Source organism: Setaria viridis, chromosome 5 (genome assembly GCF_005286985.2).
Source record: "Setaria viridis chromosome 5, Setaria_viridis_v4.0, whole genome shotgun sequence".
In the NCBI taxonomy this organism is placed as follows: Eukaryota; Viridiplantae; Streptophyta; class Magnoliopsida; order Poales; family Poaceae; genus Setaria; species Setaria viridis.
In genome coordinates this window covers 7,254,086-7,274,947 of record NC_048267.2, presented here as the reverse complement: position 1 = coordinate 7,274,947, position 20,862 = coordinate 7,254,086, and the positions used below count along the sequence as shown (strand labels likewise).

General features: G+C 48.6%; 1 protein-coding gene and 1 pseudogene across 2 annotated transcripts; one reads left to right on the top strand and one right to left on the bottom strand.

Annotated features, from left to right (window-relative positions):
- Nucleotides 1–4,657: 4,657 nt before the first annotated feature.
- On the bottom strand, nt 4,658–7,393 carry LOC117858806 (putrescine hydroxycinnamoyltransferase 1-like; annotated as a pseudogene).
- Nucleotides 7,394–16,119: 8,726 nt separating this feature from the next.
- Nucleotides 16,120–18,970, top strand: LOC117855809 (endo-1,4-beta-xylanase 1). Of its 2 annotated transcripts, XM_034738197.2 has the most exons (3): nt 16,120–16,302; nt 16,911–17,513; nt 17,595–18,970. In XM_034738197.2, the coding sequence occupies exons 1-3, from the start codon at nt 16,285–16,287 to the stop codon at nt 18,720–18,722; spliced, it is 1,749 nt and encodes a 582-aa protein (XP_034594088.1). In that variant the 5' UTR covers nt 16,120–16,284; the 3' UTR covers nt 18,723–18,970. The 2 variants fall into 2 exon arrangements, with proteins under 2 accessions (XP_034594088.1, XP_034594087.1); XM_034738196.2 differs by lacking the exon at nt 16,120–16,302 and having other exon boundaries at nt 16,330–17,513.
- The last annotated feature ends 1,892 nt before the right edge of the window (nt 18,971–20,862 follow it).

The following is a 20,862-nucleotide window of genomic DNA, read 5'->3' as shown; positions in this document are numbered from 1 at the left end:
GCTTATATAATCTGGGAGGGAAACAAAAATACCCTTAATCAGTCCCAATTTGCTCAACTCTATTGACTCACATTATTAACACACGTTCTTTTTTTGTCATATTTGGCTAGCCTTTGAACTTTACCTAGATAAATAATTAATTAAGAAAATGTTATGAAGTAACCGATGGAAAATATGCTCATGTCATTGTCATTCCAATAGGAGTAACGACAACCTTTAGGACGCCATCAAGCCAATAAGAAATGTAAGCAAACGTTTTTTCCTTGAGAACATGCAAGATCGTGTGACGTCTTTATATGGTGAAATAAGGACAAATAGCATATTCATTTCTCTGATTTTCAGTACTACTAAATATTTTTTATTTCCCGAGCATGATTAATCGGTCCTAACTTACTCTAAATTTTAGCACGGACATCACAGCAGAAGAGCATAGAGGATTGTTTACAGAGAATATCAAGCTTCCTATTATAATTTCTCCGGATAATGTATAGTAGAGCACAAATATGATGGGTTGATAGATATGAATAATAATATATAAGTTTTGCTCAGTTGATAGCACAATTGCACAAATAAATAAAAGAAATCACAAATTCAAGAGAACTGTAGTCACTTTAGCACATAACAATTATACAAGCATGCTCAAACGAACATAATTCCAATATTAAGAACACAAGGGAATACACCAGATCAGTTCCTAAACTTGGAAAAAGAATCACACTACAATAATCAAAAGATGTTTTTATAATTGTTTCATATTGCATTATTAGTTGCCTAACAGCTGCTAAGAAACATTCAGATTTCTGATTGAAAAAAATAATGACATTATTTAACCGCACTCAAAGGTAGGGCATTTCCCATTGATATAGGAACTTTTGTACCAGAAACAATATTATCTCCAATTATATCCCATCTGGGATGTTAAATATATCTCTTCTCCCCATCCCTATAGTTAGAATGAAACTGTCCACTTCTAGGTGGTGTCCATGACAAATAATATCACTTAGATCCTATCTACAAAGGGGTCATCTCTAGAGAAGCCATCATCCATCCAAGCCTTAAGAGCAAGTCACACCCACGTGCAAAAGGAATCTAAGCACATCTTGAAGCTATGTGCTTGAGTAGCAAAGCTAAGAATACTCACCCATTTCAAAATAAAGTCTAAAAGGATTGTTTAGATTTCAGTACACACCAAATCCAAAATGAAATCTAAAGGGATTGTTTAGATTTCAGTTCAATTAGTCCACCAGTTACTAGAGGCACTGCTATAGTACATCAGTAAAGCATAGATCACTGCAATTAGCTACAATATCTGCCAAAAAAGTGTCGTGGTCAATTTACCACTAAATCTAGACAGACAATACATAAACAAGAATGGAGCAGCAGGTCAGATAACATGATAGGCATCAGGGAAGAAATTACAGCATTCAGTTTACTAGTACTGTTTGAGATATGGGATGATAACTAACCTAACTCAGAAACAAAATGAAAATAAAATGCTAATCGCAGGCCAACGAAGGATCCGTGATAAAGCGCGCGCGCGCCTGGAATGGAGTTTGCAGCCAAGCAAAAGATTTGTGATTGGTAGAGCACAATAATTCAATAAAGATCACATCCACACACAACTACAACCTAACACATGTCAGTTCCTTCACAGTTTTTTCCACAAACACAAGAGCACACCACCAACCAATAACTAGACAGCTCTGCAACACAAAAGAATAATAACCCTATGATCTGCATCAGCAAGTGGCGATGACTCAGGGGAAAATTGATTCCCAAATCAAACTCTAGTATACTACAATCCCTGAATCAAATCTTACCAGGTTACCAGGTTACCAGGTTACAAGTCAAATCATACGCTTCCACAAAATGAACAAAAAAGCTCAAAATCAAACACAAATTGAGCTAAATGTGACACAAATCAAACAGTAATCCAAATGCAGTTACACAGCAACAACAGAAAAGTACAGCAGCAACCAGCAAGGCTCAGTGTGCCAATCTGCCTCATACCGCAGGGTGTGTGCTGGGAGAAGCCAAACCCCTATGCTGCTGGGGCTGGTCGCTGACAACGAGATATGAATCGGGCGGTACGAGGACGACGAAGCGGTCACGCTGGTCCATGCGACAACGCTGGCGATGGGGATCAGCCGAGCGGGGTGCGTGAGGGTAGCGGCGGCAACAACCTATCGAAGTGACGCCAAAATGAAGCCTGACCATCATGCTAAAACAAAAGCCGAACCCTGATAATGTTGAAACAGGTGGACAAATAATCAGAAGCAGACCCGAATTAACAACTAACAAAGAATCAATGGCAGACGTCCATCTGATCCGATGGCTCACAACACAAACACAAAATCTCAGTCACCTGATAAGGAGCAAATCCGCTATAATGTACTAGTAATGACATGACTACAACTTGAGGGAAGCATTGATTTGCTTGGATGGGAACAAATGCAAACTATCAAGAGAAAAGACACATGAGATTCAACATCTAAAGACAATCCAAATGCATGCCTCCTCATGTTTACTACCTTTGTGATCTGGATAAGATTCCTCTCATCATTGCTTGATAGTCTCTAATGCAATCACACTATATTTTCACTCTAATCATGTCTTGTCTTCTTTCCGGTCCATTATCCACTAGCAACATCATCAATTGTCTGGTTCCACTAATGACCGGGCAAGTTTGAGCCGAGGATCGTAGTGCAGTAAGCATGGAGTTTCAGAAAACATGAGATGTGAGCAATCTATCAGTTCCGTGGGAATGAAATACGGTATATTCGCCCCTTTCGTACTTATACTTTTGATGGCGGTCTCTCGGCCCATAAGTGGAATGATGTAGTATTAGTTATATTAGTAGTAGGTATCTGTTCAGTCATGTTTGGTAGCTCTTATGGATAATGAGTGTTTTAATGACAAGAAGTTTATTGTTTCTTTAGTTGATCTCTTTAGTTTGTGTCTTACAATATGGGAGTAGCAAAACACTATATTATTCATGTTGTTATGAATTATGATTTTTCTACAAAATTAATCATAAATATAAAATCAAAACTCTTAGATTTTCTATTATCTTAGTATATCTATCATAAGTATAGAAGCTTAGTGAAGGTCAACATGGATAAATGCTTCCTCTTGCAATTTTGTGAGTATTTAGAGAGGATGGATTTTCGCAAGTGCTTATGCATGAAAAATGTTCTTTACTTTTTTAATTGTGCCCATTTGTTGTTTGCCCCTGCTTGATTTGTATGCAAGTTCTGTCACAGTCTACCTTTACACACTATGCTTCCATAGCTTGTCATGCTTGTAGTAACCCTTGACTTTCTTGAGGCGATGCAGCCTATTATAGACATATATTGCCGTCAGATATGCTCCGAAACATGAAGGTGCCCATTCCACACAACTAATGTAAGATATTTATCATGAATCTTGCATTCCAACGGACAATTCTTTTTTTTTTTTTGCTTAATATGTTCCTAGCTCTGGTGTTTAAAAGAGTCTTTGCAAAATAAAACTGCAAAGGTCATGGATTTGGCAAGTTGGGAAGTACCATTGCAAAAAGGGAATAAGAGAATAGCACGGGTAGTTTGCGTTATTGGGTACGTTCACCATCATGTTTTTTGTCAAATGCAACCAGACTATTTGATTTAGGACGAGATAATTTTCCTAATTGCCTAACAAATTGCCAATTGTTATTTTTGAAAATGTTTAAGTTCCTGCTAGTCTCTCCCAGTTGTGAAGCCAAAGAGCAAGTACATTGCTACACCTCAACGGTCTTATAGGTTGTCTCATGTAGTGTTACATAGAAATTTTGTTGATATGGAGGGGGGAGAAAGAGATCATTATTTCATGAAATAACCGTCTCATAAGCCAAATTTTAGGACTACAAGATAACTACTACATCATTGTACTTGTTGTGGTTGTCATGCAACTCGTAATATTTCTTTTTTTCCTATGAACAAATAGAATTACTACGAGACAACTTAAAAAGACAACCCATTCATTGTATGTATTGTTTATTAAGTCATCTCAAGATTAGCTGCCAATGCACTGACTATTAGATAATTACAATATACTTGCGCCAACCGTATTTATTTGTGAGTCTGCTAGATTTTATCAGGCTAGGCCCATTTAATAATTAAACTCATAAATTTCAAAGGCCAAGTAAGCTGCAAAGTGATGTGATGTATTAGTGTTACTCGTTAGTGACACACTTTTAGTGCTATTTAACTAGTGTTTTTATGCTTAATCTTATACTAACCCGCTACTTGGCACTTGAAATAACCCCATTATTGTATATGTGTTGTATTTTGGAGAATATTGTATTTTGGCAGGAAATACGATATAATCAAGGGGTTTTGCATAAAGAGCTTAATGGATATCTGGACATGGATCGTTGAGGGAAGTCAGCATGAGGAAGGAGAGGACCAGGAGGGCCAAAAAGGACCCAGGCCGATCGGCCTGGCCCATTCTTGGGCCCGGTCGGCCTCCCGTTTCTTCAGCATGAAGTCTACGAGGATGTTTAGGGTTTTTTCACCGATATTGACCCAGAGCCACCGCCTGTTGAAGACTATAAATATCCCCTCCTGGACTTCAAGGGGGGAGAGTGTTGACGGCTCTTAAGTACCAAATCTAGACCATCAACTTCTTCATAAACACATAAAAGACGAACATCAATAGTAGTAGTAGGAGTTATTACTAACGAATTTTACAAGTGTTGGTGAATATTTGTATGCAGGTCCATTAGGAGAGACAACACACCTCAAAGAGCAAGGAAACACACTCTCAACCAATCGGGAGCAAGCACACGGATTGGAGGGCCCACATTAGGGGTTAAAATCGCCTAAACTTACCACCAATCACCCTGCACCCACTTGGGGACCCACTTGGTGGGACAGGACTAAAGGCGGCATGAGGGGAGCCAACCAGGGGCCAGCCGAACCATCTCCGCCGTCTCGTAGTAGTCGATTGCGGACCGAACCAGCTCGTTGTCCATCCGGCAGACGGCGCCGCCGATGCGGCCGGCGACGGACACCAGCGCCTCCGAGGTGATATCCCGCGCCGCGGCAGCGACGCCCACCCTGACCAACGCGTTGCCGAAGTAGCGTTCCGGGAGGGGCGGCTTCACCCGGCGCCGGATGTTGACCGGGAAGGTGAGGCGCGCCACGGAATACGGCGGAAGGCGCCGTGCGATGCACGTGCACTGCCATACGAGGGCGCTCACAGCGCAGAAAGTGCTCGCGCCGCCGCAGAGGCGCTTTAGGGAGGCGACCTGGTCCTTGGAGATGGCGAAGACTTCGCCGACGATAGGTCCCGGCGGGTCGGAGAAGGCAAGCTTGGGGTAGAATGTTGAGAGAGCGTCGGGGTGTGGTGGGCGGGGACTGGGCGGGGAGGAGGGTGCGGTCGTGGCAGGGGAGCTCCACGGCAGCGCGGTCGCCGTCCCTGGAGAAGGCCGACCAAGTCTAGAAGAAGTGGAACGCGCTCATGGCGTCGATGGAGACGTGGTGGAGGGCCGTCCCTAGCGCCACCCCTCCGCACTTGAAGAACGTCACCTGCAAGCATGCATCGACACAACACAGACATCATGTGCAAATGTAAACTGACATACGAGGAAGCATGGAAGCACTAATATTGGAGAAGTTGTGGACCTGTACGCCCATTACAACAGACGATGGCTCAATGCGTGGAACAAGCTGCCTCCTTAGCTCCGGCGACGGCTTGACGTCTTTGATCTCGTCAACGGTGACGTCAGAGCGAGCGACAACGTTTTTTTACTCGCTAACGAAGAGTGCACCCTCACCGTTGCAGTCGATCTGTATCCTACCGCTGCTGTCGACGCCGAGGCGGCCAGCGAGTGGGTAGAAGGCCACCAAGGCCTTGGCCATTGCCGCTTTGAGCCGGGCGGCGTCGAAGAAATCGGACGCGGACGCGGCATTGTTTGAGTGGAACAGGTAGAATGTTGGTGTGTGGCCTCTGTTGGCCATCGGGAGGTCCAGGGAAGACATCCAGAGCCCCTTCCTCGGTGTCGGCTCGCTCGGTGCTACAAATGATGACTCGACCACTTTCACCTCAAAATCCATTGATTTTTTAATTTCTTCTCAGCCAGCTACCTACAGCCTGGTCAGTAATCACGAACATCTACTGTTAACAACTGAACCTTAAGTTTTTGTTAAAAAAAAGAACCCACAATTTCTTTTCGAGTAAATTGCACCTCCATACAACAATTTGTATATGATTGTATCACTTTGGTACAATAAGTAACAAAACATACAAACATATGTACAAACTTGTGAAATTTGTGCATATACAGTTACATGTACATTACATAGATGTATTTTTCCATCATAATAGGTGATGTGGACAGTTTTATGCATATAACCCCTTATCTTTCTCTCCCCTCTTTCATCTAAGTTCTAACCATCTCTTTTTTTTGACATAAGTGAATTTATTAGTGAAAAGATAAAAAAAAAAGAATGACGATGGGTGACCATATCGGTGAAGAACGATCTGCTGTACTGAATATGAAACAAAACACAATACCCATCGATCATTAGAACAGACAAAAAAAAGTAAATGCTACCAATACTAGTTTTGATCTTATTGCAAAGTGAGAGACGGAGAGGAATCATTGGACAAATCTAATAACATGCAAAGGGCTAGCTACAAGCATGTTATTGAAAAAAAAAGAGCAGAATCGATAGTAATACTAGGACAAAGACAAACGGATCTGTGCACATCGTTAAAATCTTAGATCAGAATGTGGGATAAAGATAAGAAGTTATATACATAAAACCGTCCACGTTACCTGTCACGGTAGCAAAATACATCCACATAGAGCTTGGTGCCATTGATGCGTATATGGTTAGAACTAATAAGGGACAAGTTATATGCAGATATTTGATAAGTTTGTGCTTCTGGTTGTAAGTTTTGCTACTTATTGAATTTAATGATACGATCATACAAGTTGTTTTTTCTGAAAGTGGAGGCTTTGACATATGGACTGCATTATAAGCTTTCAGCTTAAGACAAAGGATTTGCCGGCGAGGAAAGACCACGGCCGCCACTTAGGTGCTTCCGCTCGCGCCTCCAGGTCTGGAACGAGAAAGAGATCAATCAGAGACGCTCACCTTTCGCGGCGGCGCCAACCGAGGCGGCACGCTCGGACGCCGGAGACGACAAAGAACGATTGGGGTTTGCTCGGCGAAAGTAGTGGGTGCCTGGTGCAGTCGCGAGGAAGGAAGGGAGATGAGCCTGCGCTTATAAAAGGGGAGCGCTAGCGTTTCGTTTCGAGGGGGGCTCGCTGCGGCGCTGCACGGACGCCGGGGCCTGCCAGCGCGTGAGTGCGTGACCCCGCGGTGCGGCTTGCCTTGTCGCGACGCAGAGCATCCGAGGCACGAGGCGGTTACGCCTGGGCCTGGCTGTCGACTCGCCGTCGCACGGCCTTGGCTCGGGCGCGACACGCTGATCGACGGCGCGGGCGGGCGCGGCGCCGCTGTTGCCCTGACTGCCTGTTGCCGTCACGGCCGGCAGCGATGGCCGGAATACGTATACGAATACGAATACGAACTCACGTGTACAACTGGAACTCACGGAGCCTTTTTTTGTGCTGCTAGAACGCGCGGTCTCTGGATCGCGGTGAGCCTCGGGACAGAGGACTATGTCGAGGATCGCATGGCGCTCGAGGTCATCGCGAAGGCAGTACCGGCGGAGATGATGGGCGGCATCGCAAGCAAGGCGACGGCCAAGATCGCGTGGGACGCGATCAGAACCATGTACGTCGGCGTCGAGCGCGTCCGCAAGGCGAAGGCGAATACGCTCCGACGGGAGTTCGACACCCTCAAGTTCCGTGACGGTGAGTCTGTGGACGACTTCAGCATTCGAATCAACAGAATCGTCCACCAGCTCGCGGTCCTCAACGACGGGTGTACGGAGGAGGAGATCGTGCGCAAGTTCCTGCAGGCGCTACCGGCGAAGTACGGCCAAATCGCGATGTCGATCGAGACCCTTCTCGATCTCAGCGAGGTCTCCGTGGAAGAACTGATCGGGCGCCTCAAGTCGGCGGAAGAGCGTCACGATCTTGGTGGTGGATCCAGCTCCATCGCCAAGCTCAACCTCACGGAGGATGAGCTGGTCGCACGCATCGCGGCAAAGATGCAGATCTCCGGCGAGGGGTCTGTGGGGCATTCGAGAGGCTCATCATCAAGCCAAAGGCGGGGCCGCGGCCGCGGGCGTGGCGGCGCACGTGGAGGATCCAGACCACCCAAGGCGGGAGGCAACGACGGCGAGGAGATCGCCGACGACCAGTGCAGGTACTGTAAGAAGACAGGCCACTGGGCTCGTGAATGCCGCAAGAAGAAACGTGATGCTGCAGCCCACGTGACCCAAGTGGAGGAGGAGGTCGAGCCCACCTTGCTGGTGGCGACGGCGATGGTCAACGCAGCGGCTTCCTCTACTCCATCCAGAACCACGACACCGGCGGACTCCTCCCTGATCCACCTCGAGGAAGACAAGCTCTTCGTCCAACTCGGCGGCAACGGCGAGGGGGATTGCACCCGATGGATCCTCGACACCGGCGCGACGAATCACATGACACCGGTGCGCTCCGCCTTCGCCAACATCGACACAGGCATCCGCGGGACTGTGCGCTTCGGCGACGGCTCCGTGGTCGGGATCAAGGGGCGCGGAACCATCCTCTTCACGTGCAAGAACGGGGAGCACCAGATGCTCTCTGGAGTATACCACATCCCCAAGCTGACTGCAAATATTGTGAGTCTCGGGCAGCTAGAGGAGGACGGGTACAAGATTCTCCTGGAGGGTGGCTTCCTCCGCATCTGGGACCAGCGGCGACGGCTCCTGGCGAAGGTACCTCGCTCTCCAAGCCGGCTCTACGTCCTCAACCTCAACATCGACAAGCCGGTGTGCCTTGCGGCGAGGAGCAGCGAGACGGCGTGGCGGTGGCATGCAAGGTACGGTCACCTTAGCTTCCAGGGGCTAAAGGAGATGGCAAGGAAGGAGATGGTGCGCGGGCTGCCGAAAATCGAGCACACTGATCAGGTGTGCGACAGCTGCCTGGCGGGAAAGCAGCGTCGACATTCGTTCCCAGCGGCAAGCAAGTTCCGTGCCGCGCACTGCCTCGAGTTGGTCCACGCAGACCTCTGCGGCCCGATCACGCCACAAACACCAGGAGGGAAGCGATTGTTCTTGCTCGTCGTCGACGACAAGAGCCGTTTCATGTGGCTCACACTGCTGCAATCCAAGGACGAAGCTGCTGCAGCAATCATCCGTCTGCAAGCGGGGGCGGAGGCGGAGGCGGGGCGCAAGCTGGGCACCCTGCGCACTGATCGCGGTGGGGAGTTCACGGCGCGGACGTTCGGCGACTACTGCTCCGAGCAAGGGATCCAGCGCCACCTCACCGCTCCCTACACACCTCAGCAGAACGGAGTGGTTGAGCGGCGAAACCAGACCATGCTTGGCATGGCGAGGAGCATGCTCAAGGCGATGAGCGTTCCCAACTACTTCTGGGGCGAGGCGGTCACCACGGCCGTGTTCATCCTCAATCGGTCACCGACGAGAAGTGTGGAGGGGATGACGCCATTCGAAGCCTGGTATGGATATAAGCCGCCTGTACATTTCTTTCGTGTATTTGGATGTGTGGCGCATGTCAAGAATGCCGCCGGCCACCAGAGCAAGCTGGACGATCGCAGTACGCCTATGGTGTTCATCGGGTACGAGCCGGGATCCAAGGCGTACAGGTTCTTCAACCCGAACAGCGAGCGGGTCGTTGTCTCGCGCGACGCCGTGTTTGATGAAGGGCGCACATGGAGCTGGAACAAAGGGCAGGAGGTCCCCGACGCCGCCGACATCGAGCCGTTCCATGTTGAGTACGTGACAGTGTCCACGGGCTCAGGCGTTTCGGGGGAGCATGGATCCGGTGAAGCGACGCCGGAGCCTACATCACCAGTTTTCCCGGCGCCACCAGCACCTGCATCACCACGAACACCTACGACACTGGCAGGTGGCCAGGAGTTGCACGCGCCGACTACGGAGGCGCCACTCGACTCACCAGGGGAGGCAGTGGAGTTTGCCTCGCCGTCGAGCGAGGCGCTGGACCTCGACGCAGAGCACGACGACGACGCGCCTCTACGGTTCTGCACCCTCGACAACATCATTGGACCTTCATCACCTCCAGGCTGGGCCGAGCGCGCCCTAGACGCTGAGCTGTTGCTCGCGGTTGGGGACGAGCCTACAACATTTGAGGAGGCGCGCAGTGAGGAGAACTGGAGGAAGGCGATGCTCGAGGAAATGGCTTCGATCGAGCAGAACAATACATGGATTCTCGTAGACCTCCCACCAGGCCACCGCCCAATTGGCCTGAAATGGGTGTTCAAGCTGAAGCGCAATGAACAGGGTGTCGTCGTCAAGCACAAAGCCCGGCTGGTCGCGAAGGGATCGTTCAGCAGGCCGGGATCGACTACGCGGAAGTATTTGCTCCGGTGGCCAGAATGGAATCTGTGAGAATGGTGCTCGCCATGGCGGCATGGGGAGGCTGGCTTGTGCATCACATGGATGTCAAATCAGCTTTTCTCAATGGCGATCTACAGGAGGAAGTATACGTGCGGCAGCCACCTGGCTTTGTGGCCGCTGGACATGAAGGCAAGGTGCTGAGGTTGAAGAAGGCACTGTACGGGCTCAAGCAGGCCCCGCGCGCATGGAATCAGAAGCTGGACAGCAGCCTGCGTGATCTCGGTTTCACCAGATGCGTCAGCGAGCACGGGCTGTACACTCGAGGCGCGGCGACGTCGCGGGTGATCGTCGGCGTCTACGTCGATGATCTCATCATCACGGGAGCCTGCGCAGAGGAGGTCAAGACATTCAAAGGTGAGATGATGCGCCTATTCCGCATGAGTGATCTGGGGATGCTCTCGTACTATCTTGGGATAGAGGTGAAACAAAGCAGGGGGCACATCACGCTGAGCCAGGCAGCATATGCACGCAAGCTGCTTGAGAAGGCTGGTCTGGAGGGCTGCAACCCCTGCCAGACCCCAATGGAGGTGCGCTTGAAACTCAGGAAGGACAGCGCTGCGGCCGAGGTGGACACCACCATGTACCGGAGTTTGATCGGGAGCCTGCGGTATCTGGTGCACACCCGGCCTGTCATCACGTTTGCCGTCGGCCTCGTCAGCAGGTTCATGGAGAAACCCAAGGAAGACCATTTGGCGGCCGTGAAACACCTCTTGCGGTACATCTCCGGCACCATCGACTACGGGATAGTCTACACCAAGCAAGAGAACGAGCACCCCTTCCTGGTGGGTTTCAGTGACAGCGACTTGGGGGGAGACGTCGACGACAGGAAAAGCACCACCGGCCTCATCTTCTTCCTCGACGGCATGCCAATATCATGGCAATCCCAGAAGCAAAAGGTCGTGGCACTCTCCTCCTGTGAAGCTGAATACATCGCAGGCGCGGCGGCGGCGTGTCAAGCAGTGTGGCTCGCGCGGCTGGTGAGGGAGATGACCGGAACAGAGTTATCGCCGCCGAGCTTGAAGATGGACAATATGTCCGCCATTGCACTCAGTAAGAATCCCGTTCTCCATGATAGAAGTAAACACATTGATACAAAATTCCATTTCATCCGTGAATGTGTGGAGAGCGGGAAGATCAAGCTGGACTATGCAAGCACCCATGATCAGCTTGCAGACCTCCTGACGAAGTCGCTCAGGCGCGTCAAGTTTCAAGAGCTGCGCGAACGGATCGGCATCGTCGAACTGAAGTAAACGAGACTGGATTTAGGGGGAGAAATGTTAGTAATTCCAGCTCGTTAAGTCGTGTCAAGTCTGTTTTCAGTTTCAATAACTTGGGCTCATGTACGAGCGCGTCCGTAGGAGCTTGTTGCATGCTCCTGTTCATGCAGTGGCTCAGGTCGTTTCTTTTCTGTTTGAGAGTCCGAGATGCAAGGCATGCGACTCCGTCGTGGGATGGCACGACAAGACCGGAAGCATGGCTTGCGTGCGCGTTTGTGGAGTTAGTGGCCACATTCGTGAGAGTTTGTTTTCCTATTAATTTGCAATACAGAGTCAAGAAAAGCTGCCCGTTCTAGCAGCGCAAAAAAAAAAAGGCTCCGTGAGTTCCAGTTGTACACGTGAGTTCGTATTCGTATTCGTATACGTATTCCGGCCATCGCTGCCGGCCGTGACGGCAACACTGGCAACGGAACGGAGGCGCGGGCTATAATTCGCTCGCTCGCGCATGCGGTTACTTCTGTGGCGGCGCGGTCGGACAGCGCGGACGGAGAACGGCGCTGCCCGCCGGCGCCAGCGGCGTAGCGGTGACGGAGAACAGGAGCTGCACCGTACACAGACGTGCCCCGTCTGGCTGTCTCCATTATTGCCCTCCAGCTCCAGATGCGATCTGGTTCTGGTCTGATCCCATTCCATTTCGGGGGATGTTTGAGCGACTCAGACCTCACAGAACAGGCAATCAGGTAGTGCATTGGGAAGGGTACGGTACAGGCCCTCCTGTCCTGGCCGTGTACTCCTCGAGCAGCTCCGCCACAAGAATCATTCATTGCTGGACGGGAGGATACCTGCCTGCTTCCAAACTCTCTCGCTTGGGTTGGATCGGACGTTCTTGGACTCGGAATTCTGGTTGTGGACTTTGGTTAGTCCGAGCGGGGAGCGAGCGCAACATGAAGGTTGCAACTCCCAACTTAGGGGGTGTTTGAACTTAGGGGGTGTTTGGGAAGGAGGGGCTAAATTTTAGCCCCTATCACATCGGATGTTTGACACTAATTAGGAGTATTAAACATAGTCTAATTACAAAACTAATTGCACAACCCCTAGGCTAAATCGCGAGGCGAATCTATTAAGCCTAATTAGTTCATGATTTGACAATGTGGTCCTACAGTAACCATTCGCTAATGATGGATTAATTAGGCTTAATAGATTCGTCTCGCGATTTAGCTTAGGGGTTCTGCTATTAGTTTTGTAATTAGCTCATATTTAGTCCTCTAATTAGTATCCGAACGTGTGATGTGATATGACTAAAGTTTAGCCCGTGCCTCCCAAACATCCTCTTATTAGTGCTCAATGACAACATCCTCTCTTGCACTCGCTAGTCGCTCCATTCAATCCATGGAGCCCGGCGGGCGGCGTCAATGTTCGAAATATATTGTCTGCATTTTCTCCTCGTGGGCCTGGATGGTACTTCTTAGGACATGGTTGTGCCACCAGTTTCTCATATTTTTGTTGGGCATTACGAGGTTCAAGAGAATTTATCACTGACCAAGCTGCTAGCCTGCTACTGCATGCCAAATCTACTACTAAAATACCACTTGATAATCAAATCTGAAGCGTTTTGCATCTTTGCTGATGACAGAGCTGAAGAAGTAACGCTTAATCATTGCTGAAATTAAATAAATTGAAGACAACAACATATATTAGCGCCTGAACGCTCAAAGTTGAACATGTATACATCATACAACACATTCAGCAAGTTTGAAGAATTTTGGGGGGCTTTGATAATCAAAACAATAAGGAAAAATATGTTACATGACCTGAATTTTTTATCACTTCAAACTACCAAGCCATCCACGCCCGTGACAGCCGGAGGAAGGCTTAGTCATTTCTAGATTTGAATAATTTGAACACTGCAAACATGTCTTAGTGCCCAAATGCTCAAAATGAATGGCACGAAACCGCATGGCGCCATGTATTTTGGCCGGCCACGTAATCCCCCAGTGTGGCAAGGCACAGCACCAAATGATATATGGCTCCATACTGTCTATCAATGGCGGCAAAAAAGCGTGATGCTGTATCTGGGGTCCATTACTCCATTTCTAATATTCTTACCCCGGGAGGTCTAAATGTAAAACGGGGTTAAAATACAAAAAGAAAGTTATAGCTTCATCACGTGTAGAAATTAAAAGAAAGAAGGAAGGCCGGTCGGTGTGCTCCATCTTTGGTCGTGAGTCGTAACACCCTGTTAAACGAGATTACAATCTGGGCTCATATAGATTGACAAATAATGTTGATTACCCTCCTTTTTCACAAATTAACATGGCAATTTCTAGACCTAGAGAGTGAAGGAGATGACTTTATTAACTTTGCTTATTATATAATTGTATGTATGCGTGCATTTTATTTATTTTTTTGCAAAACATAGGGAAATTAAACTACTATTTTTAAAAAAAAATTGAATTTGACTATTATTTGTTAACTGTATTTTACATGAACTATTCATTTGAGTATTTTTCTTCCCAATTCATATGGATATCAAACTACTAACTTTTCTATATTTTATTTGAATTTGGCATTTACTGATTATGTTTTACAATGGACTCTTTGTTTTGGCATTTTGGGCATTTTGCTTCCAAATTCATATGAAAATAAAAATAGTATTTTTTTTCAATTTATTTATTTATTAATTGTATGAGGCACAACCTTCTTGTTTATATAATTGTTAGACCATCATGAAATCTAATAGTGTAGATTCATTTCTTTTTTCGATTAATGTAGGAATTTCTAATTCTCCTTGACGAATATTGTACTTTGAACACTTTCATATCATAGAAAATAGATAGATATATCAACAATGCATGAAAAGATAATGTTAAGATACTTGTATATGTTCGTGTGACAGTGAACTTTTTCCATTTTTTTCAAAACGTTTAACACGCAATTTTTTTCCATGGACGTGCCTAAACATATACTTGTATATGTTCATGGAGTACCTTATGAAGAGTAGAGGAAGGGCAAGAGACCAATACAAGACCGGCAGAAAGGCTATTAAGGTAAACAAAGCTGAACCGAGCTTGGAAAGCATTCAATAAAACGATACATTTTTTGTGTGACAAATTCACCTCTCTGGCCTTCTAGATGATCGTCCATAGACCATAGGCCTTCTAGGGTCTACTGAAACGCCTTTCGAGGATCTGAAGATATATGTTCGACGGCGCAAGGAAACAATAACGCCGAACTTATTAATTCAATTCAGGCGTGCCAGATATGAAAGTCATTGCGATCTGCATATGCAAAAGTTCGTTAAGCATTAACGACCCGCCGCAATGGCTTTCGGATACACAACATGTGGGTGCGCTTGAATGCTTCCGAGGCAAGAACTCCCATGCATTACGACGTTGCTTGGGTCGGCAGCGTGGCTGTGCCGTTCAGAACGAAAATTCCACCGGCCAGCGGCGCACGCGCGCGCTGGTCGATCATCTTTCGCTCCCTCCGATCCGATCCATGGATGCGTGCGTACGTCGTGATCGATCGACCGAGATGACGAGGGCTCGCTCGACCGATCGAGATCGAGGCTGGAATGAACACGGTGGAGAGGGGTTTGCAGCCACGCCGCTTTCGGGCGCGCTGGCACGCAAATGACGCGAGCTGCGTCGCCTCACAGCACACATCTTTTCGTAGCTTGACGCGACGCCATGACCGGCCAGCCCCGTGCTATGCACAGCTGCTCCGTCCGTCCACGCGACAGGGCTCGCACCTGATATCTTCATTCTTCCTTGACCGTGCAAGTAACGGGGCGGCTGGAACGACCTGCAAGTCGTCGTAGCAGTAGACGAGCTAGATCTCTCGTTAAAGCTCATGTAAACGGGCCCATCGGCGTATCTGATTGACAAGCCAAGGTCGCGATCCTATTGGCGTTCCCATGCAACTGGCCCACCGGCGAGCGAAAGGGTTGAGCAACTTTTACTCCTCCCAAAGCCAAGGAAAGGATCGGAACTCGGCGATGGCTTTTGGACGTCGTCGTCGCCGGCGATCATTACCGCAACAGATTAACAACGCAGAATAATGAGCCGGCGAGCGAGCTAGCGGTCTCTCTGAGACGTGGGCCGCCAGCCGGTCCCGGCCCCGCACGTCGGCGGCACGACCCCGGAGATCCGGCGTGACCGCGTACGCGTTGCCCAAACGTGACTGTTATACAAAAGATAGGCGAAAGATACGAGTTAGGTAGCTAAGCTAGGCCTGGCCATGGATCGGAGCTTCCAGGGTTTCTACCACGCCGGCCTGGGTTTCGGCACGCGACTCGAACTTTTTATTTGTGCCGCGGTGAACGCGATTGCCGAACGAACTTGCAATCTTGGATTGCCTGGTCGGCTCGTCTCCTTATAAATTGCGACACCCTTGCATGCCACAGATACCCACCACTACTTGCAGTCTTTGCATCCGAGACACAACCATAAACAACACCCGAGCTCTTCGATCCATCAGCGCGATCCAGTGTCCGCGTCCTCTTCTCCAGCCTCCTCCTTTTCCATCTCGAGGTTGATAACTTGACATGGCGGCGTTCGCTGAGGTATGCGCAGTGTGCTAGATGCATGGGAGCTAATAGTGTGGGGTCTCTGTTCTAGTACATGTTAGTGCCATCTTATCTGTATTATTTTCAGCCGACATGCCTGCAGCCATAGTGAAATGCACATCCTTTATTTGTTCATCATCCCATTATATATGTTTTTTTTCTCGGCTGTGCGTGTCAGACAACCTGAACTGAAAACATGACATAAGTTGGGTGCGCAATCTTGGGTTCTGTCACGTATATAATCCGGAGTAGCTTGCTCACCAGTCACCAACCCCGTGAAATCATGTTTCTTTGCAAACTACAACAACTTGATGTGAGTTTTGTGGCCAAAGATGTGCTCGATGCACCCATGTTCAAGGCACTTGTCACTGGCTCCAAACATTCCTTCCTTTAAAGCCAAGCATCCAGAGTAACAGATGTCTTACGTGCATCTCCCGAGCTGTGCTGTCCGCCGCCCCTCCAACTGCTGTGATGGCGTCCTCGAAAGCAAATCCATCGTCGTTCTCGTTCGCTCGCGAGCGATCTCCTCCGACACACACTGAGCTCGCGACATGTATCTCTGCCCCATTGCCTGAACACATATGCTTGTTTTTTGTCGCGCGCAGGAGGAGATGACGACGTACCTTGGCATGAACCTCGTCGAGGACCGCTGCGACGCGGAGGACAGCCTCGCTAGCTGGGCTCCGTCCGGTTCGTGCACGCTCTCCGCGCACGCCGAGGACCCGGCTCCGGACTCGCTTCCTCCGGCGCTGGCAGCCACAGCAGACGCCGACGACTCCGACGAGGAGGCCGTCCGGTGCGCGCGCAAGCCCAGCGGCCGGTACGTCCTCGCGGCGCACCGCAAGGACGAGAAGGACGGGCTGTGCCGGGCGATCTCGCGCTTGCCGAAGCCATGGGTCACGTACCGGGTGGCCGGGTGGGTCGGCGTGGATGCCGCCGGCTCCGGGGAGGGGGGCTCGCATGCCGTGCACGTCGAGGTCCGCGTGGACGGCCACCGTCCGGTCGGTGGCGGCATTGTCGTCGTCGAGCCGGGGAAGTGGGGCGAAATCAAGGGCTCGTTCCGGGTGGACGACGACGAGCCGCCGCGCTGCGCCAAGGTCTACGTGCACGGGCCGCCGGCCGGGGTGGATATCAAGGTCATGGACCTGCAGGTGTGCGCCGTGAACAAGATCCCAAGGCTCAGGCACCTCAGGAAGAAGGCCGACAGGGTATGTCTATGTCAGTATGTGTGCTAGCTGCATTCGTAATCGACGGCTGTGATATCGAACTGTAACGAACCTTAATTGTAGGTGCGCAAGCGTGATGTGATCCTCAAGGTCAGCGACCGGGCGGAGGACGGCGTGTCTAGCGTCGCCGGAGCGCACATCCGGGTGATCCAGGTCCAGAACAGCTTCCCGATCGGGTCCTGCATCACCAAGGCGGGCATCCAGAACCCCGAGTACGTGGACTTCTTCACCAAGCACTTCGACTGGGCCGTGCTGGAGAACGAGCTCAAGTGGTACTACACGGAGGCCGTCCAGGGCCAGGTGAGCTACGCCGACGCCGACGAGCTCATCAACTTCTGCGACCAGCACGGCAAGCCGGTGCGCGGGCACTGCATCTTCTGGGCGGTGGAGAACGCGGTCCAGCCGTGGGTCCGCGCCCTCAACGGCGACCAGCTCCGCGCCGCCGTGGAGGCCCGGCTGCGCGGCCTGGTGTCGCGCTACGCCGGGCGGTTCCCGCACTACGAGGTGAACAACGAGATGCTCCACGGCGCCTTCTTCCGTCAGCGGCTCGGCGACGACGTCGACGCGCACATGTTCCGGGAGACGGCGGCGATCGATCCGGCGCCGGCGCTGTTCGTGAACGACTACAACGTGGAGAGCGCCAACGACCCCAACGCGACGCCGGAGAAGTACGTGGCGCTGGTCACGGACCTGCAGCGGCGGGGCGCGCCGGTGGGCGGGATCGGGATCCAGGGCCACGTCACGCACCCCGTCGGGGACATCATCTGCGACGCGCTGGACAAGCTCGCCGTCACGGGCTTGCCCGTCTGGGTGACGGAGCTGGACGTGTCAGCCGCCGACGAGGCCGTGCGCGCCGACGACCTGGAGATCGTGCTCAGGGAGGCGTACGCGCACCCGGCCGTCGAGGGCGTCATGCTGTGGGGGTTCATGCAGGGACACATGTGGAGGTCCCACGGCCAGCTCGTCAACGCCGACGGCATGCTCACCGAGGCCGGCAGCCGCTTCGCGGGGCTCCGGCGGGAGTGGACGTCGCACGCGAAGGGGAAGGTGGACGCCAACGGCAACTTCAAGTTCAGGGGGTTCCACGGCACGTACGAGGTGTTGCTCACGACCGCCGCCGGGGAGGTGAAGAAGCAGAGGTTTGACGTCAAGAAGGGGGACGCGCCGCTCGTGCTCGACATGAATTTCTAGATTCGCACACGCCGTGCACACATTGGTCACGGTGATTAAGATTTACGACAAGGATTATTAGTACCATCTACTATTCGTACATACAAAATTGCAAAGTGTGGTAAATTGGGATTGGAATGATGCATGTAGATATTACTGTGGTCAAGAAATCATGTATCTTTAGTAATGGAAAGTGTGTAGAAGATTGGTATTGTACTCGGTATTTATTGGATAGGCTGCAGTAAATAAACGAAATTGTTTACACGTTACTAGTTGGGTTGAGTTGGGTTGGGTCGCGTAATGTGTTATGGGTTTTTACTGGATTTCTCAGAAACTTCTCTCGGGTTTATGTGCCTCAAAGGGACTGTATAACAAGCTAAGAACGGTCCACTACAATCAGTTAAAGGGTTGGTCTGGCCCATATGAGAGCAACAAAGCAAGGCAAAGCCCAGAGTGAAAACAGAGCCCGTGAAACAGAGTTCCCTGGTAGGTACTCTGCTACCAGACTCTGTGTTTAGGCTGTGCGAAACAGAGTGCCTGTCGTTGGCTCATGAAGGTCTAATTTCGATAAAATTTATGAAAAATATATTAATATCTATAATGCTAAATAAATGCACACTAATATATATATATTCATGATTTGTCTAATAAAATTAGTTTGACCTTATAGATGTTTGTGTTTTTTATATAAATTTGGTTGGTAAATTTAAATTAGGATAAAGTTAAATAACTTATGGTTTGAAACAGATGGAGCAGTACAACATTACCATAGTAGGAGTAGCTAAAAATTTAAGGGATCATTGGAGTATCACTTCATTCTTTCATAAGCAGAAAACCTGTCAAAATCGTACGTGGTCACCCAATTGCTGTGTGGTCGGTCTAGTGACGTGCACACTAGTAATACCAGATTACCAGGCTACGTTACGCACCGGACAGTCAGACTTAAAAACAGGTATTTGGTCATCAGGTCTTGCATTGCATGCACGGGTAATCAAAGTCTAGCTACTGTTTTCTTTGCAAAGCAAGCTTGACAGCGTCTTTTCTTCTGAGGTCTTGTTTCTTTAGGAACGTCTAAAATTCCCATCACATCGAATGTTTAGATACTAATTAGAAGTACTAGTCCATCAACCCGTGCTCCCGCACGGGCTAATATTTTTAGAAGCTATTGTATTTAAAAATTAAACTCTTAGCTAATAATAAAATTGTTTACCTACTACCCTCTTATTTTTCCAATTCTTCAACATAATACTTATATAGGTATGTACCTATCTTTGTACAGTTGTGATTGATTTTTAAATAATAATTACTCTATGCACTTTTTCATCCATATTCATACTTTTTTCCATTTTGTATCACACCTCCAATCCTCCATACATTATTTTTAGCATACAAATCAATATTTTTCATCGATTCCACACATGTATGTATAAATGGTGTAAATGATGGTACTCATCATGTGCATATACTTTAACTTAGTATTTTTATATTAACAATGACAAAAGCAGGTAATTAGAATCATATATTATATTAGTTTACTTTTTGATATTTCTGTATGACGCACATGAAGATAATTAGATTAATATTTATATGTTTACTTTAGGTTATTTTTAATAACGACATACGTGGGGAGTATAGATAGAATTTTAGAATGACATTTTAAGTTATGTTTTATAATGATGTGTATTAGTAAATTGGATGAAGTTGGTTACTTTAGATTATGTTTTATAATAGTTGAGCTTGGTAATTTAGATATAGGTTTAGAGCTCATTTTTGAATATTTTAACAATGACAGTGGTGGGGTAACTTTTTAGAAAATATAATAGATCAATGGCTATGATTATTAGAGTTTACAGGATTGGTGTTTGATGTTTTTAATTTTTATGAGAATTTCTCTCTTTTTTCTATCTTGTCTCGTGGGAACTAATGCGGAGTCTCCAATGGAAAAAAAATGAGACTACATTGCTACAAAATCGTTACTATAAGCTACCTCTCATTTGTTAAATATTCGAATACAATACTTATGTAGATATATACTTAATATCTTCATCCAATTGTGATAGATTTAAGTTAGTAATTACTCTATAATATTTTCATCCACATTTATAATCTTTAACTTTTGTGCGCTTGAATTTATTTAATGAACCCTAGGTTTGATATTCAA